Source organism: Hibiscus syriacus, unplaced genomic scaffold, assembly GCF_006381635.1.
Source record: "Hibiscus syriacus cultivar Baekdansim isolate YM2019G1 unplaced genomic scaffold, ASM638163v2 tig00111085_pilon, whole genome shotgun sequence".
Classification (NCBI taxonomy): Eukaryota; Viridiplantae; Streptophyta; class Magnoliopsida; order Malvales; family Malvaceae; genus Hibiscus; species Hibiscus syriacus.
Genome location: NW_024062976.1, coordinates 8214 through 33387, shown reverse-complemented (window position 1 = coordinate 33387; position 25174 = coordinate 8214). Strand labels below are relative to the sequence as shown.

At 34.7% G+C, this 25174-nt stretch overlaps 2 protein-coding genes and 2 pseudogenes across 2 annotated transcripts; 1 reads left to right on the top strand and 3 right to left on the bottom strand.

Annotated features, from left to right (window-relative positions):
• Positions 1–332: 332 nt before the first annotated feature.
• Positions 333–1326, bottom strand: LOC120152137 (annotated as a pseudogene).
• Positions 1327–11939: 10613 nt separating this feature from the next.
• Positions 11940–14354, bottom strand: LOC120152136 (deoxyhypusine hydroxylase-like). The gene is given in 8 exon segments (XM_039164419.1): positions 11940–12332; positions 12428–12546; positions 12787–12857; positions 12859–12911; positions 13017–13155; positions 13242–13477; positions 13577–13710; positions 14086–14354. Coding segments are annotated over 8 exon segments (960 nt in total). The 5' UTR covers positions 14261–14354; the 3' UTR covers positions 11940–12299.
• A 5012-nt stretch (positions 14355–19366) lies between these two features.
• Positions 19367–21287, top strand: LOC120152114 (bet1-like SNARE 1-1). The gene is made up of 5 exons (XM_039164402.1): positions 19367–19457; positions 19943–20090; positions 20741–20797; positions 20891–20950; positions 21113–21287. Exons 1-5 carry the CDS (start codon positions 19444–19446, stop codon positions 21269–21271), a joined length of 438 nt encoding a protein of 145 aa, XP_039020333.1. The 5' UTR covers positions 19367–19443; the 3' UTR covers positions 21272–21287.
• Positions 21288–22735: 1448 nt separating this feature from the next.
• LOC120152138 lies at positions 22736–23304 on the bottom strand (annotated as a pseudogene).
• Positions 23305–25174: the final 1870 nt, after the last annotated feature.

Genomic DNA, 25174 nt, shown 5'->3' with positions numbered 1-25174 from the left:
TCTTCATTGAAATAGTTCCTATACTTTTTTCCTCATATGCCAACTTGGCTTAGCTTACATTATCATTTTGCAGATTCGTAAATGGGATGCGATGAGCTTGCAGGTCTAAAATGGTGGACAGGTTGTAAACCTGAAGCTCAGCCCTGGGCTGGGGCTTAAATCTTTTTGCTTTACTTTATTTTATATACAACAGAACTGACAAGAATTAATCACCCATAAAAAGGTACTGTGTTTTCTTGAGAACAGTCTTGGCTTATACATCATTGTTTTGAGAAAACAAAAAGGATCATCAGCATCAGAACAGAAGCAGGATCAAATGGTTCAGTTTATGATTAGTTTCTCATCATTCTAAGGGCAATTGCTTGAAGCTCACCCAAATCACTATCAAATGGTCTCTCAGCATGGAAAGCCAAGTTTTCTATACTAAGCATTTCTTGTATATTCATGGTGTCACTGTCAGCACCGTTGAGTTCGACTTCAACCGATTCAAGTGAGCTTTGTGGGGAAATCGGATCATTTGGAATGGAAGGGAATAAACCAGAAAGGTTTTGTTCCCACTGACCTTCCATGGTATGTGAATTCATGGCATTTTGAGCTAGCTGAGCTTTGACTTGAAGTAACTGAGCTTGCAGGCATGCCACCTATATGAAACCAAGACAAAGAGAACATCCAGTAAGATTATAAAACCGTTGCATATATGTCTGATACTTTGATAAAACTTTTAGAGATGTTCGAAACTGTGAGCTTCCTTAATTACCTGTTCTTGCAAGGAGAAGATGTGAGCAATGCAACCGTAAACGGGGTCTCGGATCCTTGCTTGAGCCTCGTAAGCAATGGAGACAACCGCCTCGCAACGATCATGAGCTGGGATGTGCAACAATAATTTGGAAACATGCTAGCGCCGAACACTTTGTGAATGGCTGCAAACCGTGTAGGGCCTTGTTCCGAACTGAAGTAAGGCGCGAAAATACAGTCCGAAACACATTTTCGTCTCAGGAACTTGCATGCACCACAAGGGGAACCGGTGGTACCAGATGGTGCCATGACAGAGTTCACAACGGAAAGAAAAGAAATATGCAGAGAGTAGCTAGAGATCAGGAATAAGCGAAATAAATATGTTGAAATTTTTCCAAACCACACGAGTGCACTAGGAATTTGTGCTAAAGGGAAGAAATAGGCTTGAATGGAGGGGTAGATCCTTAAGGGGCACAACAAAAGGGGTAGTCTTATAAGAGGTGTGAATGGGGTACATTGGTGGCCTTTGTGTAGGGTTCTAAGGAGACATTTAATAATGGTTTAAGCAATATTGGTTTATTATTCTAATGGGTTAGACGCAGTTTACAATATAATTTAGACTTGGTTTATGTTTATTTGACAATTTATTTCATACAAGTTTGATTTTTGGTGTTGTTTTTAGAATTTTTTTTAGTACAAAATTTGTTTTTCTCCTCTTATTTTCCGCCGGTGGCCGCACCTTGGAACTGCTGCCCTTTGTCGCTTTGTAGGCGCTGCTCTTATTGCACACGAACTAAGTCCAGTGCTCTTCCGCCTAAAGTCCAGTCTATAAAATTTCTTCTATTGATAACAAAGTTTATCGTAATATTAGACTTTTTTGGCAGAAATTTGAGACATAATGTAATTATTTCCCGTAATCTCTGATTGCCATAAAATAATAATATCTTTGATGAATGAAAATCATGCTGTAACACCCCAAACCGATGCGGGTAGCCCGATCCGATTCGGGAAGTCACATTAGGGTCACCGGAGCGACCCACCGTAAAAATAACGGAAATTTTAAAACTTTTTATCAGAACATGTAAACTTATAAAATCATTTATCACTATTTAAAAATAAAACAGATTTCCAAACTCGTATATAAATCAAAATACAATTACATGCCCCCTAATCACAAATACCATACTCTGCAACCACGCCGGAAGAACTCCCTTACTGAAGTCGATAGATGCACTGGTACAATTGTTTTAACCTGAAAAGGTGAGTAATAGAGTGAGCTTTGGAAAGCTCAGTAATACAGAACTACCAGATGATGCTACATGACATGTAGATAAATAGAAAGCCATATAATTTCCTTATTGAATCATATGTATACCAGCTTGTAGAATAATTTGGGGTTCCCTTAGAAGTTCATCGAGTAGAAGCCATGAATCTCAGTTCATAAGAAACCTTTCAAAGTATGACATTTTCAGGAGATCGAATAGGATGTCTAGTGTGTTCCAACAGTATAATAAAATCATAATAGGTACAAATCATAGTCCAGTAAATATCACAATTTCGTAAAAGAGTTTAACTTTTGAAAATCATAGTTTAAACCCTTTTCTGGTACACCATCAGTAGTTGCCAAAATTATTTTCCATATAGCTTACTTTATGCTCATAGCAAAAAGAAAGCCGACTTAAGGATAGGCTCTGAAGCTTGTATCCTTAAGCCCAAGTCAATAAGTCCATATAGCTTACCCTAAGCACACAGCAAAGGAAAGCCGACCTAATGAAACATCTTGGGGCCCTCAAGAGTCACATTAGGCCCAGTTAGCTTGATCAGAGCTATTCCATCGTAATTCAATTCCAAAATTCAATTGCACCGTGACATAAATTCCATAAATCCAAAAAACATGGTAATCATATACCATTTCAAAACAAAAATTAGATAGCAGCCATATTCCATAAATTGTCACATTAAATTGGTGCATCCATAAAACAATAACCAATGAATTCGGTGTACCACGTATTAAAACCAATAAAATAGTTCAATAATAAGTAGGGAACACACTAGAGAATCCCAGTATTTCCAGAGGCCATTGTAGTTATCATTTTGGATAACATGAAACTTATGAAATTTGATCGAATTCCTGGAACAAGGTCCTATTGAGGAGAATCGATTACTAACCGATCTAGCCAGACATTTAATGTTGATACATTAGAATCCCACTATATTTTCGTGTGCTTTAGGAAAACGTTCAGGAACCTTTATACATAATAATTCTAAATTCAGATTTACTGCGAGTGATTCCATTACCCAAACAATCAGGGGTATTCAGGAATATACTTTAAATTCATAGGATTTCAGCCCAATTGAACCAAATGAGATATTCAGAATCTTTTCCATCTGCGTTACTTGTTTTTTTTTTCCAAACATGACCGAAGTGATTTTAGATGAAATATAGAATCGAAGATTCAAGTCATTTACAATCTACGACTATCGATCATATTATCAAACAACTCGAGTTACACAAGTCTCAAACTGATGCATGTCAACAAGTCAATTCATTATCCTTCCAGTGTATTCACTCTTTAATACCATAGTGCAGATCCATAGATCATCCCATAATCATCACTGAATAAATCTTCCAACGGTCTTTATTTCATTTCCACGTTTCAACAATATCAGGAAATACTGACGTACTTGATCCATGGCTCATAACCCATAATGACAATTCATCATGTAAGTTCAACAGTGTTTCCAAACTCATCAAATCACCTATTTAATCCTTACTCATTGATGTTACTTAGTTCGTTTGGTAAGCAAGTCTATCTCGATTACTTTAAAGTTTTCCAGAATAATTCAGACGTTTCTGAATTTCAAATACACGTTGTACTACATTTCATTTCAATTTATTCATATAATAAAGTCATTCTGGTATTCGTGGTTGATTTGACTAACGACTACTCACTTATTAGTACTGTATGCGCTCTAGAGTTGAGCTGCGCCAAGTACTTCCAGAATTATCATCGATCCAAATTTGAGCTGATGAACAAACATTCAAGTGATACTTATATCATTCAGGTAATGATATAGTACTAACGTTGGTTAATCACTTAAGTTGCGTTTCACAACTTTTACTGGTAGCACAACATCCATGTTTATTTGGATTTCTTAATTAATCCAAGACATTTACTTATTCTAGGTCATAAGGGCATTTTGGTCATTTTGGTGCTTAACATTTTTTTTCTATTCATTTCAAAGCTTGAGTATATCCATTCATTCCTGAGCTTGGTGACATTCTTGAGTTATTTCCATTCCAGGGGTAATTTGGTCATTTTATAATTCTAGAATATTTCAATCATTTCCTTCCATCCGGTCTTATTATTTAATTCAATCTTATCATTTACTTCAGTCCTTTCGAACAATTCTGTCAGCAGAATACCTCCAATAAATTACTCTTCAAGTATTTACCCCTTATTCGAATATTTTCGGGTCAAGTGTCTTCTCAGATTTTTCAAACGGAATATTATAAATTTTTCTGTACAAAGACAGGATCTTAACAATTAAATTCGTACTTAATCGAGTTAAGTACAAATCCTCAAAGTACTCTCTCATTCAGGGTCAATTCAGACTATTTTATCTCTCAAGGGCATTTTCGTAATTTCTTAACCAAATAATTTCAATATTAGCACTTAACGAAAATAATTATAATTTAGAGATCCTATGATCAATTGCTTTCCCGAACATTCTTTGATTTTGAAATGATTCCTTCACAAACTCTCATAGGATTAAAACCGGTTATCCATAATTTCCAAATAAAACTAACATTTCTTATGCACATCAGTAGTTATATCGGATCAATATGTCTTTTCAGAGTTATTAACCAACTTCCAGGGGCAATTCTTATCATTTTCCAACATAAGGGTAATTTCGTAATTTTACCATATCGGAGTATTCTCATAATTTTTCATCCAAGTATCTTTAACATTTAACCCTTGATGATATAAAATATAAGTTACAAATCCAGAGCTGATTTCTTTATCACCAATCACAAACTTGTAATTTAATTCTAACAATTATCAATCTCTTATCTTAGTCATTCGATCCGTATTCAGTTACAGAATTTCTACCACATTCATATCGAGTGAATAAATTATTCAACTCCACAAAAGTGACCAACATTATCTTATTCATGCATTTACCAATATCAACATGTTCCATAAAGCATAAAGAGGTAGTAAAGTATTACCTCGATTTCCGTGTAATACTGATCGACCATAAAAATTCCATTCGAACGCCTTTGATCTTCAATTCAACTTCCAATAATTCCTCAGATACATATCAGCATAAATTATATCAGAAACGGAGCTTAATTACGATAAACGGATCGAATCGGGTGATAAATCAGTGAAAGACGGCTTACCGGGTTTGAATTTGGCGAAACGGACTTCGGATTCGGATTCAGGACGTCGAAAGCATAAAATATGACTTTTCGGAAATTTGGAATTTTTGGTCAAAATCAAAGTCAACGGGTTTGACTGACAATTACGAGGCCTTCGGGTTCGAATTTCGAAAAACGGACAGCGGAATCGGATTTGGAACGTCGAAAAATGTCAGGATAGGTATACTCGGTCGAAGTCAAAGGTCGTTTAATGCCCGATCAAAGCCGGTCAAAGTTTTGGTCAACAGTGGTCAACTCCGGTCAATGGTCAACGGGTCAACGGTCAACGGTCGGGTCAACGGGTCGGGTCGGGTCAATGGGTCAGGTAAACGGGTCGGGTCGGGTCAACGGGTCGGGTCGGGTTGTGACCGGTCAAACCGGTCAAAACAGTTCCAAAACCGGTCAAACCGGTCACTTTTTCCTTCCCCACGCGCAGTGGCGGCGCGTGGGGGCGCGTGAACAGTGATAAAATCCCGGAAAAATTTCTAAAAATTATTTTGAGCGATTTCGAGATACTTACAAAGCTCGGTTCACAATTTTGAACGGCGGAGAGCTCGATTTCAACAAATCGGGAAGTTTGACCGGTTCACCTCCCAACGCGCCGCCGCCGCCGGAGAAAAAGAAGAACACCGGTGGACTCGGAACGGCACAAGGAACACGATGGTGCGGGAGGTGTCGTAAACAGATGACCCGATCGTCGTGAATCGATGAAAAACCAACTAAAACCGAGTTATTACCGACGATACTTCCAACTGAAATTCACGACGAACGGTGATGATTCACGACGAAAGGTTTGAGGGGTTTTGTTCCTCGGTTGGCAACGAACACGATGGTGGTTTCGGCTCGTCGATCGGAGGTCGGACGGCGAGTAGATCGGAGTTCGAAGTAAGGAGAACGGGAGAGGAAAACTGGAAAATTTTCCAGAAACATACGGGAGTCTGGGGGTTTATAATATCTCATAATTAAAAATGGCTAAACCAAGAGTTTAGCCATTGAACTTCCTGCACTTCTTAAACGGTCTGTCAACTTTGAAATCTTACAATTTAATCCCTTATTTCTTTCAAAATACCAAATTAAATCCACCAATTTATATTTTCTTAAATTTAGCCCCTAAATTGGGGTGTTACAATTCTCCCCTCCTTAAAAAAATTTCGTCCTCGAAATTCATTCATGTCACATAATTGCATAAATAAAACTTCCATCAGTTCTTTCAAATCTATCAATAGCTTTTATAAAAGTACGATTCCTCCACTTATCCTTAACCAGCTGAGCATACATTCTTATCATAAATTTTACTTATTTCAATAAAAGAATTTAAAATTTTCTCGAGTAATCAATCTCTTCAGAATTCTCCCTCAGTCCAAGTAAATAATCAGAACAACTTTATTCTTGTGAAATCAATTCAGCATTGGATACGTGAATAGGCTCGTAGAGCAGCAACATATCTCAATTTCATTTCCGGAGTCGAGTCAGAAATTCTCAGATGAATAACTCTCACATGGCTCATGAGATACTTTACAGCGTTTAGACAGATGTTGCTGGTATTCCTTTTTGTACAAGTATAGCCTTAGCAGATAGAAACTTTGGTTTACTCAATACAGATAGGGACTCAGCCCTGGAGTTCCGGCTCAGAGAGGTACGATTGCAGTCTAGGGGCATGTACTGATCAGACATATTTTGACATTTGACCGGCCGGTCTATCTTGAAAAATCTTAACTCAAACCATAGCTCTGATACCACTAAATGTAACACCCCAAACCGATGCGGGTAGCCCGATCCGATTCGGGAAGTCACATTAGGGTCACCGGAGCGACCCACCGTAAAAATAACGGAAATTTTAAAACTTTTTATCAGAACATGTAAACTTATAAAATCATTTATCACTATTTAAAAATAAAACAGATTTCCAAACTCGTATATAAATCAAAATACAATTACATGCCCCCTAATCACAAATACCATACTCTGCAACCACGCCGGAAGAACTCCCTTACTGAAGTCGATAGATGCACTGGTACAATTGTTTTAACCTGAAAAGGTGAGTAATAGAGTGAGCTTTGGAAAGCTCAGTAATACAGAACTACCAGATGATGCTACATGACATGTAGATAAATAGAAAGCCATATAATTTCCTTATTGAATCATATGTATACCAGCTTGTAGAATAATTTGGGGTTCCCTTAGAAGTTCATCGAGTAGAAGCCATGAATCTCAGTTCATAAGAAACCTTTCAAAGTATGACATTTTCAGGAGATCGAATAGGATGTCTAGTGTGTTCCAACAGTATAATAAAATCATAATAGGTACAAATCATAGTCCAGTAAATATCACAATTTCGTAAAAGAGTTTAACTTTTGAAAATCATAGTTTAAACCCTTTTCTGGTACACCATCAGTAGTTGCCAAAATTATTTTCCATATAGCTTACTTTATGCTCATAGCAAAAAGAAAGCCGACTTAAGGATAGGCTCTGAAGCTTGTATCCTTAAGCCCAAGTCAATAAGTCCATATAGCTTACCCTAAGCACACAGCAAAGGAAAGCCGACCTAATGAAACATCTTGGGGCCCTCAAGAGTCACATTAGGCCCAGTTAGCTTGATCAGAGCTATTCCATCGTAATTCAATTCCAAAATTCAATTGCACCGTGACATAAATTCCATAAATCCAAAAACATGGTAATCATATACCATTTCAAAACAAAAATTAGATAGCAGCCATATTCCATAAATTGTCACATTAAATTGGTGCATCCATAAAACAATAACCAATGAATTCGGTGTACCACGTATTAAAACCAATAAAATAGTTCAATAATAAGTAGGGAACACACTAGAGAATCCCAGTATTTCCAGAGGCCATTGTAGTTATCATTTTGGATAACATGAAACTTATGAAATTTGATCGAATTCCTGGAACAAGGTCCTATTGAGGAGAATCGATTACTAACCGATCTAGCCAGACATTTAATGTTGATACATTAGAATCCCACTATATTTTCGTGTGCTTTAGGAAAACGTTCAGGAACCTTTATACATAATAATTCTAAATTCAGATTTACTGCGAGTGATTCCATTACCCAAACAATCAGGGGTATTCAGGAATATACTTTAAATTCATAGGATTTCAGCCCAATTGAACCAAATGAGATATTCAGAATCTTTTCCATCTGCGTTACTTGTTTTTTTTTTCCAAACATGACCGAAGTGATTTTAGATGAAATATAGAATCGAAGATTCAAGTCATTTACAATCTACGACTATCGATCATATTATCAAACAACTCGAGTTACACAAGTCTCAAACTGATGCATGTCAACAAGTCAATTCATTATCCTTCCAGTGTATTCACTCTTTAATACCATAGTGCAGATCCATAGATCATCCCCATAATCATCACTGAATAAATCTTCCAACGGTCTTTATTTCATTTCCACGTTTCAACAATATCAGGAAATACTGACGTACTTGATCCATGGCTCATAACCCATAATGACAATTCATCATGTAAGTTCAACAGTGTTTCCAAACTCATCAAATCACCTATTTAATCCTTACTCATTGATGTTACTTAGTTCGTTTGGTAAGCAAGTCTATCTCGATTACTTTAAAGTTTTCCAGAATAATTCAGACGTTTCTGAATTTCAAATACACGTTGTACTACATTTCATTTCAATTTATTCATATAATAAAGTCATTCTGGTATTCGTGGTTGATTTGACTAACGACTACTCACTTATTAGTACTGTATGCGCTCTAGAGTTGAGCTGCGCCAAGTACTTCCAGAATTATCATCGATCCAAATTTGAGCTGATGAACAAACATTCAAGTGATACTTATATCATTCAGGTAATGATATAGTACTAACGTTGGTTAATCACTTAAGTTGCGTTTCACAACTTTTACTGGTAGCACAACATCCATGTTTATTTGGATTTCTTAATTAATCCAAGACATTTACTTATTCTAGGTCATAAGGGCATTTTGGTCATTTTGGTGCTTAACATTTTTTTCTATTCATTTCAAAGCTTGAGTATATCCATTCATTCCTGAGCTTGGTGACATTCTTGAGTTATTTCCATTCCAGGGGTAATTTGGTCATTTTATAATTCTAGAATATTTCAATCATTTCCTTCCATCCGGTCTTATTATTTAATTCAATCTTATCATTTACTTCAGTCCTTTCGAACATTCTGTCAGCAGAATACCTCCAATAAATTACTCTTCAAGTATTACCCCTTATTCGAATATTTTCGGGTCAAGTGTCTTCTCAGATTTTTCAAACGGAATATTATAAATTTTTCTGTACAAAGACAGGATCTTAACAATTAAATTCGTACTTAATCGAGTTAAGTACAAATCCTCAAAGTACTCTCTCATTCAGGGTCAATTCAGACTATTTTATCTCTCAAGGGCATTTTCGTAATTTCTTAACCAAATAATTTCAATATTAGCACTTAACGAAAATAATTATAATTTAGAGATCCTATGATCAATTGCTTTCCCGAACATTCTTTGATTTTGAAATGATTCCTTCACAAACTCTCATAGGATTAAAACCGGTTATCCATAATTTCCAAATAAAACTAACATTTCTTATGCACATCAGTAGTTATATCGGATCAATATGTCTTTTCAGAGTTATTAACCAACTTCCAGGGGCAATTCTTATCATTTTCCAACATAAGGGTAATTTCGTAATTTTACCATATCGGAGTATTCTCATAATTTTTCATCCAAGTATCTTTAACATTTAACCCTTGATGATATAAAATATAAGTTACAAATCCAGAGCTGATTTCTTTATCACCAATCACAAACTTGTAATTTAATTCTAACAATTATCAATCTCTTATCTTAGTCATTCGATCCGTATTCAGTTACAGAATTTCTACCACATTCATATCGAGTGAATAAATTATTCAACTCCACAAAAGTGACCAACATTATCTTATTCATGCATTTACCAATATCAACATGTTCCATAAAGCATAAAGAGGTAGTAAAGTATTACCTCGATTTCCGTGTAATACTGATCGACCATAAAAATTCCATTCGAACGCCTTTGATCTTCAATTCAACTTCCAATAATTCCTCAGATACATATCGCATAAATTATATCAGAAACGGAGCTTAATTACGATAAACGGATCGAATCGGGTGATAAATCAGTGAAAGACGGCTTACCGGGTTTGAATTTGGCGAAACGGACTTCGGATTCGGATTCAGGACGTCGAAAGCATAAAATATGACTTTTCGGAAATTTGGAATTTTTGGTCAAAATCAAAGTCAACGGGTTTGACTGACAATTACGAGGCCTTCGGGTTCGAATTTCGAAAAACGGACAGCGGAATCGGATTTGGAACGTCGAAAAATGTCAGGATAGGTATACTCGGTCGAAGTCAAAGGTCGTTTAATGCCCGATCAAAGCCGGTCAAAGTTTTGGTCAACAGTGGTCAACTCCGGTCAATGGTCAACGGGTCAACGGTCAACGGTCGGGTCAACGGGTCGGGTCGGGTCAATGGGTCAGGTAAACGGGTCGGGTCGGGTCAACGGGTCGGGTCGGGTTGTGACCGGTCAAACCGGTCAAAACAGTTCCAAAACCGGTCAAACCGGTCACTTTTTCCTTCCCCACGCGCAGTGGCGGCGCGTGGGGGCGCGTGAACAGTGATAAAATCCCGGAAAAATTTCTAAAAATTATTTTGAGCGATTTCGAGATACTTACAAAGCTCGGTTCACAATTTTGAACGGCGGAGAGCTCGATTTCAACAAATCGGGAAGTTTGACCGGTTCACCTCCCAACGCGCCGCCGCCGCCGGAGAAAAAGAAGAACACCGGTGGACTCGGAACGGCACAAGGAACACGATGGTGCGGGAGGTGTCGTAAACAGATGACCCGATCGTCGTGAATCGATGAAAAACCAACTAAAACCGAGTTATTACCGACGATACTTCCAACTGAAATTCACGACGAACGGTGATGATTCACGACGAAAGGTTTGAGGGGTTTTGTTCCTCGGTTGGCAACGAACACGATGGTGGTTTCGGCTCGTCGATCGGAGGTCGGACGGCGAGTAGATCGGAGTTCGAAGTAAGGAGAACGGGAGAGGAAAACTGGAAAATTTTCCAGAAACATACGGGAGTCTGGGGGTTTATAATATCTCATAATTAAAAATGGCTAAACCAAGAGTTTAGCCATTGAACTTCCTGCACTTCTTAAAACGGTCTGTCAACTTTGAAATCTTACAATTTAATCCCTTATTTCTTTCAAAATACCAAATTAAATCCACCAATTTATATTTTCTTAAATTTAGCCCCTAAATTGGGGTGTTACACATGCTCACTTGTGGATATTTCATTCAATAAATGTTATTTCCTTGTGAGTTCAATATATGTTTTGTATATTACATATAAATAACAACCCATTGCAATATTTCAGATCAATTCACATGCTAACCAAAGGCATACTTAATGCTATAATTCACAGATATGCAATGTAATAATGGATATTTGTATGTTTGCATCAGCCATGTTAGAATTTGGTATCATATCAATCAACCAAAAAGTCTAAATGCAGACAAAACAGCTGCAACCAGAACAAAAATGGCGTGGCACGTTGGCCCAAGAAAAAGCATGGAGCTAACTCAAATTAACATGCAAAGAAAAATGACCCCAAAGACTTGATGTCATCCACCAAAAAAAAAAAAGCATAAATAAGATCATGGTTCTTTACTCCCTAACAAAGGCAAATGGTGGTTTGCATAAGCAACCCAAAAAAACAAACTACATTCCACTGTCATAGTTCTGACTGTCTTCCTCGCTAGCTAGCTAGGCTTCTGATGCCACATACATAGTTCTGACTTCATTTTTCATCATGCTCGAGTTGAAAAGTTTGTAGTAGAAAACAAATGTTTTGGGTTGTTCCTTTGGTTACGAGTTCTAAACAAAAGGGATATTAATAATAATTTTCCAACTTCATTTCTCATCTTTCTCGTTCTTTTTGACAATGCAATCATTACCTGTAACAAAAGATTTGTAAGTTGCAGCAAAATGGTGACACAGACACCCAGATAAGATGATTTATAAGTTGTGGTTTAGTGTTTCAACTCCTGTCTTTTCCCAGAGACTCGAGTATTTACCAGTTCTAATGCACCGCAGGAGTTTGCATGTAGAGGAACTGCACACAAAAACAATTACAACTGTCATCACGAGAAAGTAAAAGACTTCAATAACAATCATACTAGAATTAAGTTAGAATTGTGAGTTACATGCCTCGAATGATTTTCCTGCTCTCTCGAATTCCAGCATGCTAAGAGCGACTTCACAGCTCTGTGAGACGATAGGCTCAGGATCCCTAGCAAATTCCTTAAGCAGTGCTACACTTTGATCATCTATAACATTGGCACGATGAGGAATTCAATTAGACTAAATAAGTCAAAACAGCAAGAGGAAAAATTCATAAGCCATAGAAGTCATCCAAGAAAAAGTGAACGCAAGAGACGGATCAGATGTCATTGCTTAGCAGCACTTATTGTCTATCCCTTATGAAAACAACAAAATTGGCTTAAGTCTCATTATCAACCCTCACAAAAAGGCAGTTATGTGGGACCATTAGCATTACATAGTCTAACCTGCAATGGAGCCGAGAGCTTCAGCAGCTTCATGTCTAACCATTGGGTGTTCACCCACATTCCTCAGTATTGCTAAGTGCAGCTGAAGCAGCTTTATTTTGCAATTGACCCAAGACATAAGCAACCTTATCACAGCCAGTTGACAAACATAAAAATCCATCCAGTTGCAATGGAAAAAAATTAAGACTGCATAGAAAGTAAGACAATTAATTAAAGGAACGCCATCAAACCTCATGTTTCAACAAAACACTTTTGGATTCCAAAGAATCAATAATGGCAGAAACAGCTTCCTCTCCACCATGGTTTCGGAGAGCAAAGAGAGCTGAATACCTCTCGTACATGCCTCTTTCCTCATCCAATAGCACCTCCCTTAATATTAGACAACACCAGTAAATAGCCTAAACAAAGAAACAAGATAAATTAAAGTTGCATCCACCAACTATAATGAGAAATACCGAAGTTTATCAACAGATGAATGAGATGGAGCTGCTGCAGCAGGGTCAACTGACAAAAAAGGTGATGTTTCTTTCATTGATGATTTATCATCACTACTGCTAGATTTTAACTCCTCAATTCGCTGGAGAGCCAATTCGCACGTTTCCCGGACTTCTGGAGCAGGATCTAGAACCAAACTATTCTTCAAAAGAGGAATGTTACTCTCTAAACCAATCGCACCAAGTGCTTCAGCTGCCTGTGGCAGAATAACATATGAAAAAATCAAGGAAAATATCTATCACACCACAAAGATAAATTGAAGACAAAACAGTAAAACAACTTCACATGAACCAACCTCATGACGAACAATGGGATGCAAAGAAAGGTCATTTAGAACAGCTTCTAAAGAAGGAATAGCTTCAGTATCTTGCATTTGACCCAATGCAAATGCAGCTTCATGAGCCAACAAATTTGATGAATCCCTTGTGGCTGCAGGAACATAGATTGCAACAAAGATTAGACTGTTCACTATGGGAAAGAAAGCAGACTTTTACGGTTAATTCATTGATAAAGTTATCATTTGCTCGTTTATCTTTAGTGAGATTTATATAATCAATTGTAGCAACCGAACTATTTAACCCAGATTAAGGGACACAAATTCTCATCTTTCCATGCATTTTCTACATTAGTTGAGTTAAAAAAAACGATGCAAATGGAAATAGAAAGAAGTATTCAAGAAAAATAAAGTAATTAGTCCTCTATTTAACCCTAATTATATACTTAAAAAACATACATTCTCTGAAAATAATTAGAAAAGGGAGAAAGACGTGAAATTTGATATGCAAAATTATGAAGCGCATGGACCTTGAATGAGAGCGTTGCGAGGGTCAGGGCCTTTGAGGTTGCGAAGGGAGAAGAGAGCTCGGAAGCGCTCAGATATTGGCTGGCTGGGGTCGAGCAACCGGTCGCACAGAAATTTTTCCACGTTGTTTGACAAAGACGATCCCGATGCTGATACGCCGTCGTCCAATGAACCCATGAGTTGGGGATTCAGATCAGTTGGCGGACCTTTGAGCAGCTGCTTGGAAACGACGCGCGCCGGGGTCTGGGGACTTGGATTATTGGTTTAGTGGGCAAAAGGTTTTAGAGCTCGATATTTTCCTATTTCAACGTGTTAATAGGGATGGCAATTTCGCCCCCACCCGATTGTTTACTATTTGATCCGATTTGATCGAATCAATTTTTTTTTTAATTCGAATTCGAGTCAACTCAGATTGGATTTAGATTTTAAAAAATTCAGATCAGGTTAGAGTTCGGGATGAACAAAAACTCGACCCATTTCAATTTCTAAACATATAGAGCTCTGATATTAATTAGAATATATTGTACAAATAGTCACTAATATTTGAAGAAATTTTTATTTTTCTCACTAAAATTTTAAGAGTAATAAATTGGTCAACATTATCGATTTGTAACGAATCGATCACTCGACGTTAACTTAGGTGATGAAAAATTGATGTGACTCGTTAATTTGACTTTTTTACATCATTTGATCACGTGTGACTTTTGTGACCAACCCTCGTCTCTTTCTATCCTTCCTTTTCAACTCACCATTTTCCTTTTTTCTTGAACAATGTATGATTTGTTCGAGATTTTGAGAAAGAAGAGAAATTGTGAGTTAAAGTAGGAGAAGTATAAAAAGAGGCGAGGGATAGTCAAAATTATTTTTGGTGGTAAAATGGTGTCATAAAAGTCAAACTAACGTGCTACAGTAGTTTTATGTCACTTAAGTTAATAATGATTAACATTGAGGTGATGTTTGTTTTTGCAGAAGTAAAAGATTTATAGTCTGCGGATTACATTTACAGGCATCTGCAATAAAAGAGGTAGATCAAAAGTCTACAGTCTGCAAGAAGAAGACTGTTTGTTTTTTAATGTCTGTAGACTGCTAAAATGAACTGAAATATAAATAAAGTGATTTTTTAAACTTAAAAGAGCTTTGCAATACTGAGATTTAAATAATTTTAGTTTTACAATACTGAAATTTAAATAATCCATACAACTACAATAATAAATTATTTAAAATAAATCAATCTATATTTTAAAATAAATCAATTCATACTAATAAATTATTTAAAATAAATCAATCCATACAACTACAATAATAAATCAATCCATATTTTAAAATAAACCAATCCATACAAATAAATTATTTAAAATAAATCAATCCATATTTTAAAATAAATCAATCCATACTAATAAATTATTTAAAATAAATCAATCCATATTTTAAAATAAATCAATGCATACTAATAAATTATTTAAAATAAATCAATTTATACAACTACAATAATAAATCAATCCATATTTTAAAATAAATCAATTCATACTAATAAATTATTTAAAATAAATCAATCCATACAACTACAATAATAAATCAATCCATATTTTAAAATAAATCAATCCATACTAATAAATTATTTAAAATAAATCAATCCATACAACTACAATAATAAATCAATCCATATTTTAAAATAAATCAATTCATACAAATAAATTATTTAAAATAAATCAATCCATACAACTACAATAATAAATCAATCCATATTTTAAAATAAATCAATCTATACTAATAAATTATTTAAAATAAATCAATCCATATTTTAAAATAAATCAATCCATACTAATAAATTATTTAAAATAAATCAATCCATATTTTAAAATAAATCAATCCATACTAATAAATTATTTAAAATAAATTATTTAAAATAAATCAATTCATATTTTATAATAAATTATTTTAAAATAAATTATTTTATAATAAATTATTTTAAAATAAATAACCTTATTAAATTATTTAAAATTATTTTAATAAATAATTATATTTTTATAATTGTTATTGAAGAGGTTTGAAGACCTTTAAAGACATAAAACCAAGTCTGCACCAAGAAGAGCTCGCACAGACGTTTGAAGAGCTTCTGTCTTCTAAAAAACAAACAGTCTGCGAAGCCTAATGTCTGCGCGTGGTCTGCGCGACGCAGACATAAGTGGTTTGAAGAGCTTACACAGTGAAAACAAACACCACCTGAGTCACTAATTACTAATTTGTTACATATCAATAACGTTAGTGAACAATTTGTTTCAAATCGATAACATTATTGACTAATTTGTTAAATATATATTTATTAAATATAATTGGAAAATTATATATTTAGAATTGGAAAATTTATTAAATATATATTTAGAATAATATAGATAATATTTTGGGTTAAAATTGAAAATATTATTATTTTTAACAAAATCATTAGTTTTATTAAGAATATAAAATATCTAGAATTATAATCAAGGTTTACAACCATAAACATAATAAAAACTAACCATTGATATAAGGAAAATATCATTTTACTACAACCATTAATACAAAAACTAGCCACTTAAGATCAAACAAATACCATACAATGAAAAGATTAAAAACCTAATAAAAACTTGAACAAAAGATAGATACAAATATATCTTACTGCATCGATAAACAAACTATAAAAAGAAATTAAACTATTTAAAAACCACCAACAAATCATAAATCAAAGTCAAGGGAGTGAAAAAACTATCTATTAATGTAAATCACGTCAATACGATGGTCCAAAGTAAGAAAGATCATCATGATAACAAATACGCATCGTGTTTATCATTCATGATGATGTCAAATTCAATTATAATAAAAAAATATAAACGAAAACAACGATCAAACAACCAATAACGTGCCGTAAAAGTAAAGAAAATCATGACAATCAGACAGTGAAAAGCATACCATAAAACAAAGTTATTAAAAAACTAAAAAATAATTAAATATGCAATATAAAAAAATTAAAAGCAAAATAAGAAATATTGAGGTTGGTGTCGTTGTCTATCAACTAAGAATAAGAATGAAGAAAAAGATAATCTATTTTAGAGATTTTTAAAATATTGCATTCTCCATAATAAATTATATAAATTACATAATTATTGCAGTTGTAACTTAAAAAATTAAGGCAATAAACTAAAGTAGCACTCTCGGTTGCAACCAATATTATTATCAGTTGTGTAATTTTTTCAAGTAAACAAAATAACATTTTAAGTTAAATATATCGCAATATAATATTCTCAGTTAGAATTAAATTATTATTAATCGTATAATTTTTTAAGAGTAAACAAAATATTGTTTTAAGTAAAATTCCATCATAAATTAATCTCGAATTTTCATATCATACAATAGACTATCGTCGGTCGATCGATGCTTTACTTTTACATGTAACATTGTTAATTTTTTAATTATTATAATTAAAATAAAATATAAATATAAATATAAATATAATAGTAATAATTATTTTATCAAAACATAATTGGATAATTAAAAAAAATATAATCATAATTAGATGAAAATATATAGTGTATAAAAACTAGGGTTTAAATATATAAAAGGTGCCCACATATACATGTTTTTTTAGTTTAGTGCCTAACGTTATTTTCGTTTCAGTTTGGTGTCTAACGTTTCATTTCGTTACTCAAAATGGGTCACGCCGTGACGAACCGTTAGTTTTCCCCGTTAAGTGACACATGTCACAATCTGGTAATTTTAAAAAACTTATTTAAAATTAAAAATAAAATTATATATTTTTAAAAAAAAGCACACAATTTTTTTTTGAAATAACTCCAAAACTTTGAAAACCTTCATTTCAACCCCTAACCCCTAAATCGTTCAGCTAACTCTTCCAAGCTCGTCCACTCGGCGACGGTGGCTTACCAAACCAGTTGGGTTTTGGTCGGACAGGACCGGCGAACTCAGCTTCAGTGGCGGTGAGGTGGAAAGGTGGCAGTTTTGGCCGAAAATCGCAAAAAACGAACGGTGATGGAGGCTTTTCGTCGGACTTTCAAACGCCACTCCACCACGAATGATTGTTATACGGAGACGAGTGGATGACTAGGCTATGATCGGTCAAGGACGGCGCTTCCACTGGGCTAGGCGGTGATGAATCCCGACGAGCAGTAGCCAAGGTTAGAGGTGGGCGACCGAATGGCTTCCTTGCGATTAAGCTCGACGGTGACCGATTTCGGGTGATCTGAGGGTCGGGTTGAGGTCGTCGGTTGCTGCTGAGTTAGGTGGGAGCGACGGTGTACACCACCACCGGTCGGAGAAGGGTGGTCTGGTGACAGGGTTAAAGGCTAATGGGTTGAAATGATGGTTTTCAAAGTTTTGGGGTTATTTTAAAATTTTTGTGTTTTCTTTTTTTAAAAATATACAATTTTATTTTTTAAATTTTAAATAAAAATTTTAAAATTATCAGATTGTGACACATGTCACTTAACAGAAAAAAACTAATGATCCGTCACGGCATGAACCATTTTGTGTAACAAAATGAAACGTTAGGCACCAAACTGAAACGAAAAAAACGTTAGATACTAAACTGAGAAAAAGAACATATGTTGGACACCTTTTGTATATTTAAGCAAAAAATGAGCTATAAATTTACCTTAGAAGCGTTGGGACTCTTTCGGCCCATTTGTTTTGTTAGTTTACTTTAATTAGGAATGGCAACGGGTCGGGTTCGGGTGGGTTTTGCTCACCCCGTTCTCGAACCCGAAATGAATCCCCGATCCGATTCCCGATGGATTTTTTATCGGGGCGTCCCGTCGGAGATTTTTTTTACCCCGTCCTCAAACCCGACCCAAAATATTATACTCAAACCCGAACCCTAAAATATTATATATATAATTAATATAAAATAAATAAAATATTATATATATAATTAATATAAAATATATAAAATATTATATATATATATATATATATATAATCGAGGCGGGTCGGGGCGGAGATACCTTGCCTCGAACCCGAACCCGATCCGAAAAAATCTCCGAAAAAATCCCTAAACTCAAACCCGACCCGATATCATTCAACCCGACCCGACTCGAACTTAATCAGGTTTCGAGTTTCCCCGTCGAGTTCGGGTCATACTGCCATTGCTAACTTTAATCACATCCCCTGGTAAATATATATATACACATATACAACAGTATCAGAAATGTAAATGTAAATAATCAGATCAGTAAATATATATTTATCTATTGGTTTCATAATAATTTCCCTTCTGCTACCATAGCCTGGGAAATTAGAAGAAGTAATCCAGTCCATCTTCCATTTAAATCGGATAAAAAAGGGCTTTGATTCTCCCATTTTGCAGAACCATGAATCCTAGGCGGTCAGTCGAATCTTTATCTTGCGAATTCTTTTTTGTAATCAATGGTTTAGTTGCGTTAAATTGCTTGCTCAGATCTGTTTATGATTTATTTTCATCTGATCAGTTCCTTTTTCCCCTGAAAGCCTTTCTTCTTGATTCTCCCCTTTGATTTTTCAGTTAATCTGATATTTCATATGATTTTATCAACATTTTCTTGCGTTTGAGAAAGTGTTAGTTTCATGTTTATGTTTATCAACTCGCAAGGTTTGTGATCGAAGCAGGTATTGCCATTATAGCTTCGTTCGTATATCAGATTTTTCAATCGACCTTTCTAAATTTGAGCTTCCTATCTGTTTGTATAGCTAAAACGGTAACGCTTCTCTTTGATTGTTAGTTTTCATAATGACTTTGATTTGTGGATTCTATGCTTCATATGAAGTTACTGTTATGTTGTGTTCTTATTCTGGCTGTCATTATTGGTAATAAGATCTCTCCTTTGGTTACAGGGACATGCGTAACAACAGAGTTGCACTTTTCGATGTCATCGAGGAAGGTGGCATAAGGACCTCATCTTCTTACTCACACGAAATCGATGAGCATGAAAATGAAAGAGCAATGGAAGGATTGCAAGATAGAGTGAATCTGTTTAAGAGAGTAAGTCTTGTCCATCTTATGCCATTACTAATTCAATTGTTTGTATTGGTTCCATATATAGCCGATTAACGAATTAATAGTGTTTTAGCATTTTATTTTTGGTTTGGGATGTTAGAATCTTTTTACTCTTTGTGATAGAATGTTTCTTTTATATTCATTAGTTCCTATTTGACAAAGCTGGGGGAGTGGAATCCTAAAATAACTTATTTTAAAGAGCATTAAAGGTGATATGCTCTTGTAAGTACGGTAGATCGTTCAGAAAAATCTATGGTTTATTTTTTTAGGGTTAAAAGTGGACATAGTTGGGTCTTCTTTTATATATCTCTCGTTATTTAGGACCCTATTCACCTCTTTTATTTTCTTTTTTCTTCAATTGAATTGAGAAATAAGAGGGTTGATTGTCCATCTTTTTATAATCTACTAAGTGAAGGTCTTTCTATCATTTCAAGTGTCAAGGATTTATCATGTTTAGGTGTAGATTTTAAGCTTGAATCCTGATACAATCATACACTTATATGGCCAATGCAATCTTGATACATTATAAGGTTGTGGAATTGATAACACATTCAGAATATAACCATATATGTCCTGATTTTTTTTGTAAACACAAATGTCATGCAAGCATGCTCTGATAAATGCCACTTCGATAGCTGTCAGGTGATATACATGAGGAGGTGAATAGTCACAATCGCATGCTGGATCAGATGGTAAGTATGCAGCAGCAGTAAAACTGTCTTTTTCACGATGTTATTGGTTTCATTTCTCATGATGTTAGTTTATGGCTTATGGTTTGTATTTAGGGAAATGATATGGATGCATCCAGGGGAATACTCTCAGGAACAATGGACAAGTTTAAGATGGTATGTCATATGTGAACTCAATGAACTTTTGCTCTTTGTGAGTTTTTTCAAAACTACTTTTGCTTGCAGCTTCCATTTCTTCCCGATATGAGTATGATGTGTGCTGATACTTGGTACATCAACTGTTTCATGCCATAGCTATGAACTTGATCTGCCTTTCAGGTATTCGAGACCAAATCAAGCAGAAGAATGTTTACACTGGTGGCATCTTTTGTGGTTATTTTCCTTGTCGTATACTTACTATGTAACAGATCTACGATGTTTTTGTTGAGAACTTTATGTGACAATTTGGAAGACCCTCTTTATACATGGTTACTGTAAACAATGTTCTCTCAAACATGTAAATGTTTTGGTATATCAAGCAGACCTTGGTGGCATGAAGTAGCAAGCAGTTAATGACCTTTTAGGCTCTACCATCCTACAACATAACCAATTTGCAAATATCTTCTTGTACTCCTGTCATTGCGTTAAAGATTCGAATCCCGACTGACTGTAACTGTCTTCTAAGTTCCAAGCTCCTACTTGAAACTAAGCAACTATATCTGTTTAGATTTTTTTTTTGTCTGTTGATAATGAGCACTCTACAGATGCAGTTGTTCAAACTTGGGTCGTATAGGGAGAACAACATTCTCTTTTACTACTGAGGTCACTGAATGAGTTTGATACAGCGGGCAAAATGACACATATAAATAGGAACCTAAGTGTAAAATGCATGGTATTTAATTTCTCATTGGAACTCAAAAATAGCACGTTAACTTACCAGAAAAACGTATACACTTTCTGGATGCTTTAACTGTTTAATGTTGAGTCATTGTTATGGTGTTCTTTCACACAGCCTTCAACAATATGAATGTCATATCTCATGGTGTTTGCAAATTCTCATTCAGAACACAGACAGATGCAGTCATCCAATGAAACATTGTTCCCTTTATTTTTCTGTAGGAATTCGTTTTTTACAAACCGAACAAATTAACCAGACATACACTCGTATGTCCTGATCATAAGCTGACAAAGAAATGGCGATTTTTGTTGGATACCATCACCTTTTGCGACGTGAAAGCTGTACCATCTACAAGAATTTGTCTGGGAATAATACTTGTGACGAATTGAAAGCCTTAGTTCACGACAGTACAGGAGTGAAATGCCAAGGCAGCTGCAACAAGAAATCTTTAATTTAAAATCTGCTTCATTCACTGGATATGATTTACTAACCCCACTTAAAATTGGATTAAGGCTACCGATTTTCGAGTTGAGAAAAAAAATCCATGAAATTTCATGGATATACCTAAAGCTCATGGCGAAAACATACGCTGCATGAATTAATTTATGTTTAAGCCGAATTTGGCAAATGACTGTATAAATAACTTTTTGATCTGCATCTTTGCAGGGAGAACTAAAGAGGTTCGTGAAGTGTTGTTCGTTGATTACATAATTTTCCAAATAAAACTCATTTGAACGCTCCATAGTGTATACTTTTTGGTTTTCTTTTCATTTGATTTCTCCATTGATTGCATCGCTGTAGTCTCACAACCCATATTATAGAACAATTACTCGGAGCTCAACTTCACTAAAACATGAAACAATAATACTCCATTGTTTGCAAACACCATCAAGTTCTAGATCAAGAAAACAAGAATACGAATAAAAAAAAAAAGGAAAAAAAGCCCTTGTTCTTTGAAGTACTATGATTTTACCAGCTATTAATACTTCATAATAATCTACGAACAACTATACTATACATATACAGAGAAATCCTCTTAATTATAGTATATATATATGATAATACTATGGATCATGACCTAATCGCAGCTCCAAGTCTAGTTCATATTCTTGACTACTCCCATAGTGTTGTTGTTTTCATGATCAAATGGACCAATTCCCAAGCTAAGAGTACTCCTAGGCCAATGATTCACATGCTGTGAATTGTCTACAAACAACTCATCACTGTTTTGGGGTCTACATCCCCAACCCGAATCTGGGAAAAAGGTTTGATAACTTACAGGTAATACCTCATGAAGATCCACGGAGTAATGCGGGCGATAGCTTTGGATAGGCGGACAGGGTTTAGGGTTTAGGGTTACGTTGTAGTTGTCATCATCATAAACAGAAACTTTGTCTGCAAATCTAGGAAGAGAACTAGGCCTGCTGCTTGGCTCTCCTTCCTGTGGATGTTCATGTGCCCTCCTAAAGCTTGTGCCGTGGTGAACCCTCTCCTGCAAAACACGCACTCGTAGGACCGGCCGGTGCGGATATCGTCGGTGTCTTCGCTCGAGCTCTTCGAGTCTTCGAGCTGGTTGGATTCCATGGGAAGTGTAAAAGATCTAATCAAAGAGATTATTGGTTTGATTGGAGATTATGATGTGGTGGAAGAGGGAGGTGGGGTAATATAGAGAGGAAAAGATGAGGAAAATAAATATAGCAAAAACAAGAGACAAATGAGAAACGTAGGCATTGGATAATAGCAATTAGCTGTCTGAAAAATGCTCAGAAAAGTCTTAGATGTTTGCTGGGCGAGCTTTTCTGTTAAGCCGGCTATGGTGGTTATTCCATTTCCCCCTTTGGCAGACATTACTTTAATATTTTATTCATTTTTTCTACTATTTGTCTGCCAATTAGAATTTCTATTTTGTTCATTTCGTGAAATTTTCACCTAAGTTAATTAAAATTAATATTTTAAATAATAAGTTGGTCTAGTAGGACGAGACATTAGATTCTTTAAGCAAAATCTGGGTTCAAATCATGACGTTTGCGTAAGAAGCAAACTGGATTGAGAATGTCGCCCCAAGCCTTTGTATAACTCGATTTGGATTAGTTAATTAATAGATTGTATACAAACGATTAATTTTAAAAAATATATACTTCTATTTAATTTGCATATATTAATTAAGTATTTAATATTTAGATTTAGTCGAATTAATTGGTCTCCAAACTCTAACTATTTTAATTTGATCATTAATTTTTAAAATATTACTCTTATTTAGTCATTAAATTATTAATATTACTTCATTTTGATTTTTTTGTTAATATGTCATTAAATCAACTGATTTTTAAATGTTCTTGAGATTTTAAAAATAGCGAATTTAATTCTCATGACCTTCAAAGAACACATTAACGTAAAGACTAAAATATAATATATTAATAGTTTAAGGATCGACATAGAATGTTTAGAAGTTTAGAGACCAATTCAAAATGGAGATCATAATTTAAGGCATCGTATGTAATTATCTCTAATATGAATTAATTAACTCATACATACTTGTGTAATTATAAAATTAATACATGTTAAACCTATTCACATTGACCTGCTAATCTTACTATCTGCGAGTCAAATACGTTAACCCTGGGGAACTTTCAGGAATTGACGGCATTTTCAAAGTTTAAAAATGTAACATTCATTAATTAAGCCCCTGGCTCTCTATAGTTAAATGGAATAATTACTGTTTCGATCCTCTCTCAATCATCAATAATTCAATTTAAACTTTTTAAAATAATTTCAAAATTTTACACCTTTATTTGAGACTGTTACTTTAAATTTGTGACTTCATGCTTGGATTGTATATCAGAAACATGTAGGAACCTTCTTGCATAATACAAATAGGGGAAATAGTGTATTTTTTGTACTCACCATTTGTCCTCCGGTATCAACTTTTCCGCCATAATAAACCCCGAAAACATAGGGTAAATTATACATCTAATGCTTAAATTATCGGTTTTGATCCATTTTAATACTTAAATTTTAATTTTTTTAAAATCATACCCAACACTTAATTTTTGTTTGATTTTAATACTCTACCATTAAAAATTTAACGTGTTTAATACCTAAACTATCAATTAAATCTTTCGATATATATATATATTTGTAATAAATAATCGATAATATTATTAATGTAACACTTATCATATGAATAACTATAAGGGGATGTTTGGATGGGGGAATGTGGGATATTCATGGAAATGGAATTCACATTCCTCGTTTGGTTAGCTCGAGAATCCCATTCCCGGTAATGTAAGATTACTAATAGTGGATTCTTTGGGGTATATTACCGGGAATGTCATTACCTCATTTTCCTTAGGTATTGTTGGATTATTGACGTTTTGGACTAAAATGCCATTAATTTTTTTTCCAAAAATATCATTCTGTCATTGAATAATAAAAATTCTACGAAGGTTAAATTACAAATTTATCCTTAAACTATTTTATTTACAAAAAAATCTATAATTAAA